Raw genomic sequence first — 19,837 nt, forward strand, 5'->3', positions numbered from 1 at the left:
AGAAAGCAGGCAGTGGTGGTTAGAATTGACTACTGTCTTGTTCTGGTTTGAAAACAAAACCAATGAGAGACTCCAAATCAAAAATACAGTTTATTAGGAAAAGTGAGAAAAGGAAACAAAATACCTGCAATAATACAAAAGAAAAACCACTGACAGAGTCAGAATATAACCTGATACCCTTTTTGGTCAGGGTTGGAATGGCTGCAGTCCTCCTGGAAACCCAGTGGAAAAGCCTGAGTTTGGTGTCCCAAAACCCCAAATTATATCCAGTAAGGAATGCTTGGCTTCTCCCTCTGGGTGGAGCATCTCACAATGGGATGCTGTAACTGTTATCAGTCATGCAGTGACAGTCAATAGCCCATTATCAGCTGTTATGCGGCATGATGAAGTCAGCCTGTAGCTTATAGAACTTATTATCCCTAATAATGTGTTGCAAGAGCTCTGGGAAAAAAAAACAAAACAAAACAAAACAAAAAAAAACTCTACTATTTTACATTGCATTTATGTTTATAACTGGTATTTTATAATAGTTTTTTTAGTTCAGTCATGTCTTTCCTACACAGTTCTGGTAAACTTTCCAAGGGAGGCTGCACAAGATCCAGATGCTGAAAAACCACGCTGGATGAACAAACACACCCCAGACTAAAGATCCTGTCTGAAAGCAGTATTCTCTCAGGGAAGTTGGTACAACAGGCCAAAAAGGAAACTGTTCCCAGTTTTTTCTTATCATCTCCTTCGAAGACTGAACTACAGAAATTGTATTTACCATTACAGGGCAATGTAAAAGTAGCAACAAAGATAAGAGCATTCTTTCTGAGCTAGACACATAAATACACAAATAAAGTTATAGGAAAGTGACACAGCTTTTTTTTTTTTTTTTTTTTTTTTTTTTTTTGGAAAGCTTTCTGCAAGAAAAATAGGAGCTTAATGGTACTTTGAACATAATGAAGAATGCTTTAAAATCTGTTAAATGGACTAGTTTTTCACATATGCAAAGTTAGCTGAATTCTGCAGCTGATAATTTTAATACGTGCAGAGGCAAATCATGGGGGAAGTGGATGTACATGAGGTGCTTTAGGATCAAGCCTAGTCACCAGAACTATACAAATAAAACTGTATTAGAAAGCCTGAAACTTGCATCTTCATATATGTGCCAGTACACAAAGTACTTCTGTAAAAATTTATCACAAATTTAAAATATGTAATCAATTATCACAAGCCCAGAAAGCAATCCTAATGTTTACACAAATTGTCTGCCAAAGCAGGTGGTTTTCTGCTTGTTTTTTTCCTTCCTTTGTTTTTCTTTTATTATTTCATCTCTTTCTCTGTATGTAATATGGAATCTCATTGCCTTCATTAGAGAAATAAATAATTTAAAATTCTGGAAAATCAGTTTACTGTGGCATGTAATTAACTTCGCTAATAGAGAAGGAAACACACACGGCATCAGTTTTACTTCAGAGGGAGGAATGGTACAGATATTTACCAAGTCCAGTCAATATGATGCAAAAATAATTTCACATAGTTTTGTATTTGACTCTATGTATTTGACTGCATCCCCAAGAACCACAAGAACTCTCTACCACCAGCACCGGACCTCAGAGCAGGACCAGACCTTTCCACAGGCTCACTGCTCTGACAAGACCACATCCAATGGGACTGCAACCACCATTTGGACTGCCACCACCACGCTGACCAACAGGGTATCAGGTCGTGTTCTGACTTTGTCCCTTTAAACCAGCGTTTCTGTACTATTGCCATTATTGTAATTTTCCTATTAAATTGTAGCCCTGACTTGAAATCTTTCACATAGCACTTGTGTGGGGTTCATTCCCTCCACTGTTTTACCTTCCACTCAGCACAAGCAGATACTTTAAAAGTTTTCCAGACTATACTAAATGGCTTCTACTCTGCTTAGTGTGTGTGTGTGTGTGTGTCTTCAGACATGAAACACACATGAACAAGCACACTGAACCTACCCTCCCCCCCATCTCATATGATTTAGGAGAACAGCATAAGGCTGCTGCTCCCTCTGCTTCACAGATCCAATTTTCTTGGACAGGAAAAGTATTTATGAATAAACCAGCAAAAAATATTTCTGGTTACATATAAAGGATATACCAATATTGGCAAAGCAGGCATTCAGTTTCATACGGAATTGCACACTGTCAAGAGATATTTCAATTATTTACAGATAAATATATAATACATAGTTCTCAGTACGTGGGGCTTTGGAATTCACAATTCATCAACATTCTCCATCTTTGAGTATTTTAAATTACATAAGATCATAGCTTACCTAGAAGGCAAGTAACTCTCCTTATTTTGCAATAAAAGCACTCAGAGGAGAACCCACACTACCATTACCTACATCTCAGCTGGTGGTTCTAGTGTTCATTCATAATCAAGAAGAGTGGAAAATGGATTTGTAGAAAGTTCTCAGGGCCTGACAGAAGGTCCACACGGCATGCATCCATATGCAAACTTTGAGACAAGACATACTCATTTAGAAATGCCATGGAATAGGACAGATATTGTTGAGAGAGAAATGGAGCTAGAAACAAGTTTCAAAGGATGGCCTTGCAAATAAGACTAGATACTTTGGACAAACAGAACTATGAAAGATGTATTGTAGTGGGACCCACTTTAAGGCATCTACAACATGGCATGGCAAAAAGCTAGGCCAAGAAACACTTATAGTATATTTTCATTAGGAAATAGCTGGCTTCTGATTGTGATGGTGTGAATTACAAACATCTGCATTGTGTCACCCTTCTCATGAGACTGAAAATGGAATAAAAGTTTTTTAAACGCCTCTCAGTTGCCCCGTCTCTGGGTCAGGAAAAGGGTATTGTCCTATAAAGAACCATGTCTATTCAAAAAAAATCAAAGACTTGAAGGTGTAATTCATGTGGTCAAATGTAGACATAGCCTTCAGAATATAACCCGCCAAGGATTTGAAGTGGAGACTATGATGGAGAATGCCACATCCAGTCAGATGAAACCATTCCCATCCACAGGAGACACATTTCCTGCCTTTAGTACAGTTCCCCACATGTGTGCCTTAACTACTACACTGCCACAGGTCACTGAAGCAGTCTTAGGAGAGGGTGGCTTTCACTGCACGTGTGTCAGTGGCTTGCTGGACAGCCTTTCTGCCGTGTTCACTTGTTTATGTGCCCGTTTTCTTTTTCATCTCCTGTAAGCTTTTTTCAGGTGGGTAGTACTTGGCAGGAGTTCCCTTGCTAAGCATTAGTGGACACCCTACCATAACTCAGATCCTTTTTTGGGATCACTGTGTGTTAGCATAATGAAAACAACAGGAAGATAATAGTGCTGAGCAATCCTACTGCTTCAGCCAAAGAAAACAAACTTTCACAGCAAAGCAAGATTAGAATTTTTGATCTTTACCTCTGAAGAGCCTTGGACTAAACCTATGCATTAAAAAAACAAAAACAAAAACCAAAACCCAACCAAAAAAAAAAAAAACAACCAAAAAAACCCCAAGCAAAGAGCAAGCACGCAAAAAAAAAAAAAAAAAAGCACAGAAATCACACTGTTGTTTCAATGGCCCACTATATTACTCTGTATTTCTCTGTATTTACGTATTCACAGCACTATAGATACTATAGAGAAACAGCAGAGAGAGTTAAACGCTTCCAGAAGACAATCTGGAACTCATAGTGACATGAATGACTTGTAAGTAATTCTAGGTCTAGTAACTTGGAAGATGACTACTTCATGTCCATCCTTTGTGCTGGGAATATATAAAGGGACTACTCCACTAACAGTCATCAGTCAGATGACCCACATCTCTCTCCTCTTCCTTTTAACAGGGATTAGCTTCTCCCTGTGTTAACAAGGACTAGACACCCTTCAGCAATGTCTTTATGTTTTGTCCTGCCCTCCTTTATTGTAAAAATTTTTATTATTTTTTAAAATGTGCTACCTAGTGCAGACTATTGATTTGGATTGTTTTAGCAGCAGATGTTTCTTTTTTCTTAAGTCTTAAGACCTAAGGAACACTACATTGCTCAAGCTTATCATGAACACAGAGATTTACTTTAAATGTTAACAATAGTTGACTTTGCCATGGAGGAGTGCTAATTAAAGGAAAAACAAGAAGCAGCTGTAAAATATGATATCATTCAGTTAAAAAGATGACGTTACAGAAGGTATGGAATAGGGCAACAGGTTTTATTCATCAGCAGTAACCTAGAATTTTGCTTTTTGCAAGCACAAAAATATATTCTATTTCTGAAAATCCATTATGGTATTAAGTCTGTCTTGATGTTTTGAGTTCTTTTCAGAACAAACTTCTTCCTGAGAACTGCAATAATAAAGGCAGCTACCATATTCCTACTTCGCTACGATGCTGTATAAATGCTAATATACTTTAGCTAACTATAGTGAAATAAAACTTACCTTAAAAATCAAATCCTTTTTCCCATAATGAAGCTCTTTCAGCTGGGCTTGGATCTTTTTTGACTGAAAATGAAGATAATCAAATCAGGTTTTGGGTTTTTTAAATTTTAAATATTAAAAAAAATTATGTGAATTCTGAGAACAGCAGAACCTAGATCAGATTTATAATGTAGAATGTCCCCCTCCAAATAATTGTCGATTGCTTTTCCAGTTTCACAAGTCAAACCAACCAAAAGTACTGAGGAAAATGCAAAACGGCACACAACTAAAACACATACCTGAGTTAGGACTGTAAAGAACAGCAGCTGGGCTTACACATTTTGGACATGAGCTGTTATTAATACTTGCCATGAAGCATAACTGAAGGCATCAACTTCAAAGTAAACAATCTTATTCTTAGAAGCAAAAAGGCTCCATAGGCTTATAAAAGTCTTTGTAAAGATCAGGGTGTTGCAGGTGTACTACTTTGGAGCTACCTTCTCAGTTTGTAACCATGCCCTTGAAAGTACAGGCATAGTTATGCTTATTTATATCAGTTTAAGCTGATATTTACTTTATATATTGCTAAATATATCCTTAAAATAATTCTAACTAGTAGTCTATATATTATTTTATTAATTGAAACAAAAGAAATAGAAATTGATTTTTTGTACTAAACTCAACTATTCAAGGAACATTATTTCACCATTTACCCAAGCATCCTCTCAAAGTAATAATTTGTTTTTAATAAAATACACAATCCCAACTGATAAACAAGACACTCTCTTGTATTAATTAATGCCAAGTGTTTCGAAGTCCTTGGAATGGATTAGAAATCTGTTTCACTTTTACTGAAAGAGCATTCCATAAACATAATGTATTACAAAAGGAGTATATCTTAAGTTGGAATTTTAAAAAAGATTTTATTTCTTACCAATTGATGCAGTCCAATTCAGTGACAGACTTTTGGGAAGGCTGAATAAATCTAAGGAATGGTATTCTGTAAAATCTGAAACTAATAGCAAAGATCAGTGCAGCAAAATTCTTTGAAACAATTTGGATTTTGAAAAACTTAAGAAAAACATTTCTAATCCTATTATTTCCTATCTTTGAGAATTTAGCAGAAACTTGACTTTCTAAGTACTGATCTCAAAAGGCATAGACTCTAATGAAGAAAATGCTTTCAATCATCATTAGGAAAATTTTAGTACAGAGGAAATTTTTTATGCTTTGGTTTCTTTCTGGCAAGGTGCAATAACCTTAAGAGCAATTATAGATGCAAAAAACCCAGACTAAAGTAATGTGAATAAATCAGATTCACATGTAATAACTTTTTTTTTTGAAATTAAAAGAGAAATAAAGGGAATGCTTATAAGAGTGCAGGTACTTCTACATTGAGGAATTTGCCAAAGACAGGATCTTTATTCCCCTGAAATAAGGAAGCATTCTGGAAATCAGTAATAATGGATTGTTCCTGTCTCAACTTCAAAACAAGCCTTTGGCAATTCCTGGCTTAGTGTAGACAAGGAGTTCATGTAAATGAAATCAGTTTTATATATTTTATAGATGCATATATCTATAGAATTATATCATAGGCACGCCTAGATGATTTTATCAGTCTAAAACTAGAGTTTGCAACTTGCTTTCTAATACATTTGAACTGCTTCTTGTGAAGTCACAAAAATAAGTTGGGATGACAGCACTTCAGGAACACTCACCATATAAGCATAATATATATATATTTTCTACTCATATGTGTTTTTGTATATATATAAAATACACCAGGACCTCAGTACAAAATACTTTGATGCAAATTTTTTTGGGTACATTAGATTTAGAACAGAGAGGAATCTTCCTTACCTCTTCTGCGTGCAAAGCACCAAGCTTGTTTCCTGACCAGAGCTTGTTTTTGAGGCTCGGGCCGCCCGAGCCGCCGCCGCCCCCCGCCCTGCGCTCACAGACACCGCCCCGCGCGCCGCTCGCGGTGCTGCTGACCCCACAGCCCCTGTGCACGGCACCGGAACCGCCGCGGAAAATCCCGTCGGGGGGCGCCGGCGTTGGGGACAATTCAGGCAGTGTAGAAAAAACAGACACGGGTCCTCGAATGCCGACGTCCTCTTTTTCGCGCCATCTCGAGAAGGTCAAGCGAGTCCGCGACAAGCCACTCCCAAGATGGCGGCCGCGGGCGGCGGGCTGCAGTACCGCCCTCTGCCCACAGGGCGGCAGCACTGCCGCCCGCCACCGCCGGGGGCCGCCGCTCGCCTCGGGGCCGCGGGCGGGGCCGGCGGCAGAAAAGAACGGGCGCGATGCCCTCCGGAACCTGCCCTGCAGCAAATGCCCCAAAACATCCCGCGCGGAAAAGAACGCCAGCAAAAAAACCCCTGCCTCTAACCCAACAGGAACCAAAAGCAAAAACCTTCTCTTTTAAACTGCATTTCAAGCTCTTTTATTTTTATATTTTTCATATTTATATTCACATTCGGATTTATAACGTATATTGATGTGTAATTGTATTTTTATAATTTCTCACATTTATTCCTTTATTACAATTTATATTTTTATGCATTGCTTAATACATTGCTTACATATTTCTATAGATAGATTTCTATTTCTAAAAGGTTTCTATTGCTTAAAATAAACCCCTGCCTCTATCCAAGTAAAAATCTTTTAAAAACCCCTTTTCTTTTAAACTGCGTTTAAATTTATCTCTATATTTCGCATTTATATTCAAATTTACGTTTAAAATGTAGATTGATGTATGGTGTTATATGAAAGTATAAAATAGAAATGAAAATAAATATTCAGAAGAGATAGAATAGAAAAATCTCTGCATACATTGAATATATATTTCTATATTTAGAATGATATCAAAATAAAAGGTATATTCATTTTTCTTCCATTAAAACCCTGCCTCTAACCAAATAAAAAGCAAAAAAAAAGCCCCTTCTTTAAACGATACTTGAATATTTATATATTGTTTTCATCATTATAGTCACATTTGCATTTCTACTTTATAGTGACGTATTTAGAAATATATATCACATATATATATATATCATATATATATATATATATATATATATATATATTAAGGTAGCAAGATAGACAAATTATTATTTATATTATATTTCACATATACTGCTAATACTTATTTTTACTTACCTTTGAATTTTTTATATAGATCCCCAGCAACAATATTTAGAGCATCTGCAAATAAAAGACTGGGAAACAGTTATTTTACTCCATCAGAACTTGGGAAAGGCCAGATTTAGATCTCTCCAAAGGGTCAAAGCTACATAACACCAGTTAATACCATTTACTGTAGAAGCTGAACTGATTTTGGTCTACACATAAGTTTCCTGTTTCTGCCAAACTTCTGCATGAATATTAAAAGTCTGAAGAATGACCACAAGCAGATCACCTAAACCTACGAGCTCACTGTTTCCCAGTTTTAACCATGCCAGGATCTTCTCTTTTGATCACGTGAGTGGACATTTCCCTCTAAAACCTTCTGACCTAACCAAGAAGTCTCACCATTACCAAAGTTTCACACCAAAAGCAAAGCACCTCTGTCTGTATCATGCCTGCTGATGGTGCCAGCACACAGTATGGCCCAAGGTGTCTGCCCCATGGATTTCCCCGGGGTATTCACACTTTTCCAAAGGTAGCCAGCACCTACGCTGACTCTGAAAACAATTGCCCTTGCAAGAAGGGTCCATGGCAGCTCGGGGCACTCGTGGTCAGCCACAGGGCCTTGACACACAGAACAGGATAAAGGGACTTGGAGGATTCCCACAGCTGGCCTGCACTGACAGATAGAGCAAGTCCCTTGGGATTGTGGAGTGAATTCTGCCTCCCAAGGACTGCAGGCTCACATCCACACCCAGGACTATTCAGAAGAGCTGCAGCAAGAGCAGACATCGGGCAGCTCAGGGTTTCTCTAAGCCCAGTCCTACAAGCCTGTGGGAGCCACAGGTAGCCAGGAAGTTCCTGAGGAATCCAGACCCTCAGCCAGCAGCACAAAGTCCCAGAGCTGCCAAATCAGAGAGAACTGCCTTCCACCTCTTTTCGCTCACACACTGGTGCTGAAAACTGCCAGACAGGCTAAAAGTCACTCAGGGAGATATAGAGGGTGTTACTGATAAAGAGTTCTAGGGAAGCTGGATGGCCAGCATCCATCAAACTATCTTCTGGAAATCCCAGCTGTCACATTTCACTCCACTTTTCCCTTTAACTCAGGCTTTCCCCTTCCAGAATCAATTCTTCCTCCCCACCCTCTCCCACTCCCTGTGCAGATAGCTGGCAACACGCACAAGCTGGATCCACATGTGGTCACTGAAATTTGGCTGCACAGCTGACCTTTGCTGCTGCCAAAGGGAGGGAATTCCAGGCCAGAGCACCCCTCTCTGCCTGCCCTTCACTTTTCAGAGCTAATTGGCTTTTCTATCCCTTTCAGCACAGCACAGCATGGCCTCGTGGAGCTTGAAAAGCAGCAGTGGTTTTTATCACCATGGTGCAACGGAGAGAAGACTTCAGAGCATTTTCTGGGAACGCCACATACAGTTATATTACACTTGCAGAATTGTCTGGCTATTGTGTCTCCTAAGTCACACAGTGGACTACAAACAGTGCTGCTTCAGTGAAACTCTCTACAACCACTGAAAGTAAGTCACTAACTCTGTTAGAGCAGGCAATGGACTCACATGTTCACAAAAACTGACTACACATGCTAAAGCCAGACGCTTTGTAGGTAAATGAGAAACACCTCTGGTTTGGGGCCCATCCCTCAGGCAGCAGGTTTTTTTTGCATGGACAGGATGATTACTACTTGCGGGGCTATATGAAACATTTACCTTTTTATCCAAGTTATGAAAGAATAGCTTTGAAAAGCACAGTAATCCAAGGCCAAAAAGACAGGCAGACAAATGGACAGATTTCAGCCACTCGTTTGGTTTTCTTGGCGAGAGCTTTTTGCTCTTCCAAGGGCTGACCTTATGCATTTGCCAGGTCTGGATGATCCACTTGAAAAAAAAAAAAAAAAAAAAAAAAAAAAAAAAAAAAAGGCTTAAAGGAAATTTCAACAGCAGACTCTTCTGGAGGTGTCTTCTGTCAATCTCCAGCTTCCCACAGGACTTGGTGCTTGTCTGGGGCTTTTGAGGAACAGCTCATAAATTGCTGCTATTCAGCCACTGGCAGTTGAATCCTGCTTTATTTAGTTTTTGGAATCTTGTAGTGGATCCTCCCTGCTTCCTTCCTCCAGTCCCTGCTCACATTTAGTTTCAGTTTCCTGGAGCTAAGAGTGTTGACCCCTTTAAAAGCAGCAGCAGCAGCAAGAAAACCACAAAGCAAGAAAACCCTGTCCTGACCATAAATGTTGTACCCTCTGCATAGAGAGAAACTCCACCAACTTTTCAGGAAGAAGATGCAACAAACTCTTTTGCAGCATATCCTGATATGACAGCCTTGCAGCATACAGAATCCAGCCTAGCAAGGAAAAAATAAAAAAAAAAAAGTGTTGTGTTAAAAAAAATGCACAAGGAAAAGGTGCTATTTTACATGGATCACAGTAAAGCCACAACAACCTAAGGGTTAATTTCTTCATGAGAATGTTTGAAGTCTAAATTTGAAATCTGTTGTCAACTGCAGCTGGCTAAAATGGAAAGGGCTACATTTCTTTGCTTACCTTGATGCCTACTGGGATCTGCTTTAGGGCCAATTTTGCATGAAGCTCCTGGGAATTACTCATCTGTCTTCTTGCATGAGATGAAATATATCTGTTAGAAGGTTGCAAAATGTGTTAGGATGCATTGCAGTGCTGTGCTCTTCCAGGACAGAGGCACAAAGTCTGATTCTTACCGTAGCTGGGACTTTGGGGATTCCCAGAGCCATTTTCATGGCATCTAATTTTAGGTCCTTTTCAGACAGATTTGTAATGACAATTTGGTTTATAGCCCCTCCCTCTGTGCCAGGGGCAGGAAAGTCTATCAAAGCAAATGAGGGAATTCTTCATCCTGGAATTCTGCAGGAATTCCCAATCCCGGAAATCCGGGAATTCCCCATCCTGGAATTCCGGGAGTTCTCAACATTGGAAATCTGGGAATTCTCAATCCTGGAATTCCCCAGCCTGGAATTCCGGGAATTCCCGCTGCTCCCTTTGCCTTTGGAGCTGCCCTTCCTGGCAGAATTCCCAGATTTCCTGGCGGAATTCCCGGATTTCCTGGCGGAATCCCCGGATTTCCCGCCGGGATTCCGGAATTTCCTGTCGGAATTCCCGGAATTCCGGGTTTTTTCCGGGATCTCTCCGTGCCCCAGCAGCTCCCGGAGCCGTTTCCGCTCCGGGGGGTCCCGGTAATTCCGGCTCCCGTAAAACTGAGCCACGGAAAGTTGGGAACGCACCGGGATTCCCGGAATTCCCGGATTTCCTGACAGAATTCCCGGATTTCCTGATGCCATTCCTGCATTTCCAGCCAGGAGTCCCGAATTTCCCGTTGGAATTCCTGAATTTCCAACTGGAATTCCCGAATTTCTTTCTGGAATTCCTGAATTTTCCGCCAGAATTCCTGAATTTCCTGTCGGAATTCCCGGATTTCCGGCGGGGATCTGCAGCCTCCGGGCCGGCGCCGCTTTCTCCACGATTTCCTGGGAATTTTGGGAATTTTTTTGGGTATTTTCTGGAGCTGCTCGGAGCCGTTTGGGCGGGGGGGTCCGGAATTCCCAGCGGGAGCTGAAAAAAAAAAAACGGGAATGAGGGAGGGGGGAGGGGCGGGAATTCCCAAATCCCAAAATTCCCAAATCCCCAATTTAGGGGATTTTTGGGGAATATTTGGGTTTTTTTGGGATTTAGGGGATTTGGGTGTTTGGGATTTTGGGGATTTTTGGGGGATTTTTGGAGGATTTTGGGATTTAGGGGATTTTTGGGGTTTGGGATTTTGGATTTAGGGGATTTTTGGGGGATTTTTGGAGCATTTTGGGGTTTGGGGGGATTTAGGGGATTTTGGGGTTTGGGATTTGGGGATTTTTGGAGGATTTTGGGGTTTGGGGGATTTTTGGGGGGGATATTTGGGGGGTTTTGGGGATTTGGGGGACTTCAGGGGGGATTTTTAGGGGATTTTGGGGGTTTGGGATCTGGGGGATTTTTGGGGTTTGGGATTTTGGAATTGAGGGGATTTTTGGGGAATATTTGGGTTTTTTTGGGATTTAGGGGATTTGGGTGTTTGGGATTTTGGGGATTTTTGGGGGATTTTTGGAGGATTTTGGGATTTAGGGGATTTTTGGAGTTTGGGATTTTGGATTTAGGGGATTTTTGGGGGATTTTTGGAGCATTTTGGGGTTTGGGGGGATTTAGGGGATTTTGGGGTTTGGGATTTGGGGATTTTTGGAGGATTTTGGGGTTTGGGGGATTTTTGGGGGGGATATTTGGGGGGTTTTGGGGATTTGGGGGACTTCAGGGGGGATTTTTAGGGGATTTTTGGGGTTTGGGATTTTGGAATTGAGGGGATTTTTGGGGAATATTTGGGGTTTTTGGGGATGTAGGGGATTTGGGTGTTTGGGATTTTGGGGATTTTTGGGGGATTTTTGGAGGATTTTGGGATTTAGGGGATTTTAGGGGTTTGGGATTTTGGATTTAGGGGATTTTTGGGGGATTTTTGGAGCATTTTGGGGTTTGGGGGGATTTAGGGGATTTTGGGGTTTGGGATTTGGGGATTTTTGGAGGATTTTGGGGTTTGGGGGATTTTTGGGGGGGATATTTGGGGGGTTTTGGGGATTTGGGGGACTTCAGGGGGGATTTTTAGGGGATTTTGGGGGTTTGGGATCTGGGGGATTTTTGGGGTTTGGGATTTTGGAATTGAGGGGATTTTTGGGGAATATTTGGGGTTTTTGGGGATGTAGGGGATTTGGGGGTTTGGGATTTTGGGGATTTTTGGGGGATTTTTGGAGGATTTTGGGATTTAGGGGATTTTTGGGGTTTGGGATTTTGGATTTAGGGGATTTTTGGGGGATTTTTGGAGCATTTTGGGGTTTGGGGGGATTTAGGGGATTTTGGGGTTTGGGATTTGGGGATTTTTGGAGGATTTTGGGGTTTGGGGGATTTTTGGGGGGGATATTTGGGGGGTTTTGGGGATTTGGGGGACTTCAGGGGGGATTTTTAGGGGATTTTTGGGGTTTGGGATTTTGGAATTGAGGGGATTTTTGGGGAATATTTGGGGGTTTTGGGGATGTAGGGGATTTGGGGGTTTGGGATTTGGGGATTTTTGGAGGATTTTGGGGTTTTGGGTTTTTTTGAGGTCTAGTGTTTTTTGGGGGGGTTTGGGGGGGGGGTTGGGAATTTGAAATTTAGGGGATTTTTGGGGGATGTTTGAGGTTTGGGGGGATTTTTGGGGGATTTGGGGTTTCAGGCTCACCCGGGCGGGTCCCGGCTCCGTTTCGAGGCGGTTCCGGAGCTGCTGCGGATCCGGGAGAGGCTGAGCAGGGCCGGGATCCCGGGAACCCGAACCCCAAATCCCCAAATCCCCAAAATCCCAAACCCCAAATTCCCAAATCCCCAAAACCCCCCAAACTCCCAAAACACCAAATTTCCAAAAATCCCAAACCCCCAAAAAACAGATGGCAAGGTTCTCCCCCCCCCACGCAGTGCGCATGCGCGGTTCCCTTTGCAGTACGCCCGCTTTGCGCATGCGCACTGGAATTTCCGTACAGCATCATGGCCGCCTTCCTACAGCAGAGTTCCATTTTCCGTACAGTGTCATGGCCGCCCTGCGCATGCGCACTGGAATTTCCGTACAGCATCATGGCCGCCTTCCTACAGCACAGTTCCATTTTCCGTACAGTGTCATGGCCGCTAGGCGCATGCGCACTGGAAATTCCTCTTCTGCGCGCAAAGCACCAAGCTTGTTTCCTGACCAGAGCTTGTTTTTGAGGCTCGGGCCGCCCGAGCCGCCGCCGCCCCCCGCCCTGCGCTCACAGACACCGCCCCGCGCGCCGCTCGCCGCGCGCTCCCGCCCCGGCACCGGCGGCTGCAGTACCGCCCTCTGCCCACAATGGGGGCAGCGCTTTTCAAGCGAGCCCGCCACCAGGGACTCGCAAGATGGCGGCCCGTGGGGACCTGGACGGAGAGAGGCGTATTACGCCGATGCCCGTCGGCCCCCGCCAAAAACCCGCACGCTCGCGGTGCTGCTGACCCCACAGCCCCTGTGCACGGCACCGGAACCGCCGCGGAAAATCCCGTCGGGGGGCGCCGGCGTTGGGGACAATTCAGGCAGTGTAGAAAAAACAGACACGGGTCCTCGAATGCCGACGTCCTCTTTTTCGCGCCATCTCGAGAAGGTCAAGCGAGTCCGCGACAAGCCACTCCCAAGATGGCGGCCGCGGGCGGCGGGCTGCAGTACCGCCCTCTGCCCACAGGGCGGCAGCACTGCCGCCCGCCACCGCCGGGGGCCGCCGCTCGCCTCGGGGCCGCGGGCGGGGCCGGCGGCAGAAAAGAACGGGCGCGATGCCCTCCGGAACCTGCCCTGCAGCAAATGCCCCAAAACATCCCGCGCGGAAAAGAACGCCAGCAAAAAACCCCTGCCTCTAACCCAACAGGAACCAAAAGCAAAAACCTTCTCTTTTAAACTGCATTTCAAGCTCTTTTATTTTTATATTTTTCATATTTATATTCACATTCGGATTTATAACGTATATTGATGTGTAATTGTATTTTTATAATTTCTCACATTTATTCCTTTATTACAATTTATATTTTTATGCATTGCTTAATACATTGCTTACATATTTCTATAGATAGATTTCTATTTCTAAAAGGTTTCTATTGCTTAAAATAAACCCCTGCCTCTATCCAAGTAAAAATCTTTTAAAAACCCCTTTTCTTTTAAACTGCGTTTAAATTTATCTCTATATTTCGCATTTATATTCAAATTTACGTTTAAAATGTAGATTGATGTATGGTGTTATATGAAAGTATAAAATAGAAATGAAAATAAATATTCAGAAGAGATAGAATAGAAAAATCTCTGCATACATTGAATATATATTTCTATATTTAGAATGATATCAAAATAAAAGGTATATTCATTTTTCTTCCATTAAAACCCTGCCTCTAACCAAATAAAAAGCAAAAAAAAAGCCCCTTCTTTAAACGATACTTGAATATTTATATATTGTTTTCATCATTATAGTCACATTTGCATTTCTACTTTATAGTGACGTATTTAGAAATATATATCATATATATATATATATATCATATATATATATATATATATATATATATATATATATTAAGGTAGCAAGATAGACAAATTATTATTTATATTATATTTCACACATACTGCTAATACTTATTTTTACTTACCTTTGAATTTTTTATATAGATCCCCAGCAACAATATTTAGAGCATCTGCAAATAAAAGACTGGGAAACAGTTATTTTACTCCATCAGAACTTGGGAAAGGCCAGATTTAGATCTCTCCAAAGGGTCAAAGCTACATAACACCAGTTAATACCATTTACTGTAGAAGCTGAACTGATTTTGGTCTACACATAAGTTTCCTGTTTCTGCCAAACTTCTGCATGAATATTAAAAGTCTGAAGAATGACCACAAGCAGATCACCTAAACCTACGAGCTCACTGTTTCCCATTTTTAACCATGCCAGGATCTTCTCTTTTGATCACGTGAGTGGACATTTCCCTCTAAAACCTTCTGACCTAACCAAGAAGTCTCACCATTACCAAAGTTTCACACCAAAAGCAAAGCACCTCTGTCTGTATCATGCCTGCTGATGGTGCCAGCACACAGTATGGCCCAAGGTGTCTGCCCCATGGATTTCCCCGGGGTATTCACACTTTTCCAAAGGTAGCCAGCACCTACGCTGACTCTGAAAACAATTGCCCTTGCAAGAAGGGTCCATGGCAGCTCGGGGCACTCGTGGTCAGCCACAGGGCCTTGACACACAGAACAGGATAAAGGGACTTGGAGGATTCCCACAGCTGGCCTGCACTGACAGATAGAGCAAGTCCCTTGGGATTGTGGAGTGAATTCTGCCTCCCAAGGACTGCAGGCTCACATCCACACCCAGGACTATTCAGAAGAGCTGCAGCAAGAGCAGACATCGGGCAGCTCAGGGTTTCTCTAAGCCCAGTCCTACAAGCCTGTGGGAGCCACAGGTAGCCAGGAAGTTCCTGAGGAATCCAGACCCTCAGCCAGCAGCACAAAGTCCCAGAGCTGCCAAATCAGAGAGAACTGCCTTCCACCTCTTTTCGCTCACACACTGGTGCTGAAAACTGCCAGACAGGCTAAAAGTCACTCAGGGAGATATAGAGGGTGTTACTGATAAAGAGTTCTAGGGAAGCTGGATGGCCAGCATCCATCAAACTATCTTCTGGAAATCCCAGCTGTCACATTTCACTCCACTTTTCCCTTTAACTCAGGCTTTCCCCTTCCAGAATCAATTCTTCCTCCCCACCCTCTCCCACTCCCTGTGCAGATAGCTGGCAACACGCACAAGCTGGATCCACATGTGGTCACTGAAATTTGGCTGCACAGCTGACCTTTGCTGCTGCCAAAGGGAGGGAATTCCAGGCCAGAGCACCCCTCTCTGCCTGCCCTTCACTTTTCAGAGCTAATTGGCTTTTCTATCCCTTTCAGCACAGCACAGCATGGCCTCGTGGAGCTTGAAAAGCAGCAGTGGTTTTTATCACCATGGTGCAACGGAGAGAAGACTTCAGAGCATTTTCTGGGAACGCCACATACAGTTATATTACACTTGCAGAATTGTCTGGCTATTGTGTCTCCTAAGTCACACAGTGGACTACAAACAGTGCTGCTTCAGGGAAACTCTCTACAACCACTGAAAGTAAGTCACTAACTCTGTTAGAGCAGGCAATGGACTCACATGTTCACAAAAACTGACTACACATGCTAAAGCCAGACGCTTTGTAGGTAAATGAGAAACACCTCTGGTTTGGGGCCCATCCCTCAGGCAGCAGGTTTTTTTTGCATGGACAGGATGATTACTACTTGCGGGGCTATATGAAACATTTACCTTTTTATCCAAGTTATGAAAGAATAGCTTTGAAAAGCACAGTAATCCAAGGCCAAAAAGACAGGCAGACAAATGGACAGATTTCAGCCACTCGTTTGGTTTTCTTGGCGAGAGCTTTTTGCTCTTCCAAGGGCTGACCTTATGCATTTGCCAGGTCTGGATGATCCACTTGAAAAAAAAAAAAAAAAAAAAAAAAAAAAAAAAGGCTTAAAGGAAATTTCAACAGCAGACTCTTCTGGAGGTGTCTTCTGTCAATCTCCAGCTTCCCACAGGACTTGGTGCTTGTCTGGGGCTTTTGAGGAACAGCTCATAAATTGCTGCTATTCAGCCACTGGCAGTTGAATCCTGCTTTATTTAGTTTTTGGAATCTTGTAGTGGATCCTCCCTGCTTCCTTCCTCCAGTCCCTGCTCACATTTAGTTTCAGTTTCCTGGAGCTAAGAGTGTTGACCCCTTTAAAAGCAGCAGCAGCAGCAAGAAAACCACAAAGCAAGAAAACCCTGTCCTGACCATAAATGTTGTACCCTCTGCATAGAGAGAAACTCCACCAACTTTTCAGGAAGAAGATGCAACAAACTCTTTTGCAGCATATCCTGCTATGACAGCCTTGCAGCATACAGAATCCAGCCTAGCAAGGAAAAAATAATAAAAAAAAAAGTGTTGTGTTAAAAAAAATGCACAAGGAAAAGGTGCTATTTTACATGGATCACAGTAAAGCCACAACAACCTAAGGGTTAATTTCTTCATGAGAATGTTTGAAGTCTAAATTTGAAATCTGTTGTCAACTGCAGCTGGCTAAAATGGAAAGGGCTACATTTCTTTGCTTACCTTGATGCCTACTGGGATCTGCTTTAGGGCCAATTTTGCATGAAGCTCCTGGGAATTACTCATCTGTCTTCTTGCATGAGATGAAATATATCTGTTAGAAGGTTGCAAAATGTGTTAGGATGCATTGCAGTGCTGTGCTCTTCCAGGACAGAGGCACAAAGTCTGATTCTTACCGTAGCTGGGACTTTGGGGATTCCCAGAGCCATTTTCATGGCATCTAATTTTAGGTCCTTTTCAGACAGATTTGTAATGACAATTTGGTTTATAGCCCCTCCCTCTGTGCCAGGGGCAGGAAAGTCTATCAAAGCAAATGAGGGAATTCTTCATCCTGGAATTCTGCAGGAATTCCCAATCCCGGAAATCCGGGAATTCCCCATCCTGGAATTCCGGGAGTTCTCAACATTGGAAATCTGGGAATTCTCAATCCTGGAATTCCCCAGCCTGGAATTCCGGGAATTCCCGCTGCTCCCTTTGCCTTTGGAGCTGCCCTTCCTGGCAGAATTCCCAGATTTCCTGGCGGAATTCCCGGATTTCCTGGCGGAATCCCCGGATTTCCCGCCGGGATTCCGGAATTTCCTGTCGGAATTCCCGGAATTCCGGGTTTTTTCCGGGATCTCTCCGTGCCCCAGCAGCTCCCGGAGCCGTTTCCGCTCCGGGGGGTCCCGGTAATTCCGGCTCCCGTAAAACTGAGCCACGGAAAGTTGGGAACGCACCGGGATTCCCGGAATTCCCGGATTTCCTGACAGAATTCCCGGATTTCCTGATGCCATTCCTGCATTTCCAGCCAGGAGTCCCGAATTTCCCGTTGGAATTCCTGAATTTCCAACTGGAATTCCCGAATTTCTTTCTGGAATTCCTGAATTTTCCGCCAGAATTCCTGAATTTCCTGTCGGAATTCCCGGATTTCCGGCGGGGATCTGCAGCCTCCGGGCCGGCGCCGCTTTCTCCACGATTTCCTGGGAATTTTGGGAATTTTTTTGGGTATTTTCTGGAGCTGCTCGGAGCCGTTTGGGCGGGGGGGTCCGGAATTCCCAGCGGGAGCTGAAAAAAAAAAAAACGGGAATGAGGGAGGGGGGAGGGGCGGGAATTCCCAAATCCCAAAATTCCCAAATCCCCAATTTAGGGGATTTTTGGGGAATATTTGGGTTTTTTTGGGATTTAGGGGATTTGGGTGTTTGGGATTTTGGGGATTTTTGGGGGATTTTTGGAGGATTTTGGGATTTAGGGGATTTTTGGGGTTTGGGATTTTGGATTTAGGGGATTTTTGGGGGATTTTTGGAGCATTTTGGGGTTTGGGGGGATTTAGGGGATTTTGGGGTTTGGGATTTGGGGATTTTTGGAGGATTTTGGGGTTTGGGGGATTTTTGGGGGGGATATTTGGGGGGTTTTGGGGATTTGGGGGACTTCAGGGGGGATTTTTAGGGGATTTTGGGGGTTTGGGATCTGGGGGATTTTTGGGGTTTGGGATTTTGGAATTGAGGGGATTTTTGGGGAATATTTGGGTTTTTTGGGGATGTAGGGGATTTGGGTGTTTGGGATTTTGGGGATTTTTGGGGGATTTTTGGAGGATTTTGGGATTTAGGGGATTTTTGGGGTTTGGGATTTTGGATTTAGGGGATTTTTGGGGGATTTTTGGAGCATTTTGGGGTTTGGGGGGATTTAGGGGATTTTGGGGTTTGGGATTTGGGGATTTTTGGAGGATTTGGGGGTTTGGGGGATTTTTGGGGGGGATATTTGGGGGGTTTTGGGGATTTGGGGGACTTCAGGGGGGATTTTTAGGGGATTTTGGGGGTTTGGGATCTGGGGGATTTTTGGGGTTTGGGATTTTGGAATTGAGGGGATTTTTGGGGAATATTTGGGGTTTTTGGGGATGTAGGGGATTTGGGTGTTTGGGATTTTGGGGATTTTTGGGGGATTTTTGGAGGATTTTGGGATTTAGGGGATTTTTGGGGTTTGGGATTTTGGATTTAGGGGATTTTTGGGGGATTTTTGGAGCATTTTGGGGTTTGGGGGGATTTAGGGGATTTTGGGGTTTGGGATTTGGGGATTTTTGGAGGATTTTGGGGTTTGGGGGATTTTTGGGGGGGATATTTGGGGGGATTTTTGGGGATTTGGGGGACTTCAGGGGGGATTTTTAGGGGATTTTGGGGGTTTGGGATCTGGGGGATTTTTGGGGTTTGGGATTTTGGAATTGAGGGGATTTTTGGGGAATATTTGGGGTTTTTGGGGATGTAGGGGATTTGGGTGTTTGGGATTTTGGGGATTTTTGGGGGATTTTTGGAGGATTTTGGGATTTAGGGGATTTTAGGGGTTTGGGATTTTGGATTTAGGGGATTTTTGGGGGATTTTTGGAGCATTTTGGGGTTTGGGGGGATTTAGGGGATTTTGGGGTTTGGGATTTGGGGATTTTTGGAGGATTTTGGGGTTTGGGGGATTTTTGGGGGGGATATTTGGGGGGTTTTGGGGATTTGGGGGACTTCAGGGGGGATTTTTAGGGGATTTTGGGGGTTTGGGATCTGGGGGATTTTTGGGGTTTGGGATTTTGGAATTGAGGGGATTTTTGGG

At 43.1% G+C, this 19,837-nt stretch overlaps 1 protein-coding gene across 1 annotated transcript in view; it reads right to left on the reverse strand.

Annotated features, from left to right (window-relative positions):
- Positions 1 to 13,238, reverse strand: part of LOC121469166 (uncharacterized) — a 39,556-nt gene extending 26,318 nt beyond the window's left edge. Inside the window, exons 1-4 of the mRNA XM_072929924.1 lie at positions 13,209 to 13,238; positions 10,647 to 10,773; positions 6,265 to 6,791; positions 4,426 to 4,488 (exon numbers count right to left, since the gene is read on the reverse strand). Of these exons, the coding sequence (XP_072786025.1) occupies positions 4,426 to 4,488; positions 6,265 to 6,791; positions 10,647 to 10,773; positions 13,209 to 13,238 (747 nt within the window). The remainder of the gene's footprint in view (positions 1 to 4,425; positions 4,489 to 6,264; positions 6,792 to 10,646; positions 10,774 to 13,208) is intronic.
- Between the last annotated feature and the right edge of the window lie 6,599 nt (positions 13,239 to 19,837).

This window comes from Taeniopygia guttata, chromosome 1 (assembly GCF_048771995.1).
Source record: "Taeniopygia guttata chromosome 1, bTaeGut7.mat, whole genome shotgun sequence".
NCBI lineage: Eukaryota > Metazoa > Chordata > Aves > Passeriformes > Estrildidae > Taeniopygia > Taeniopygia guttata.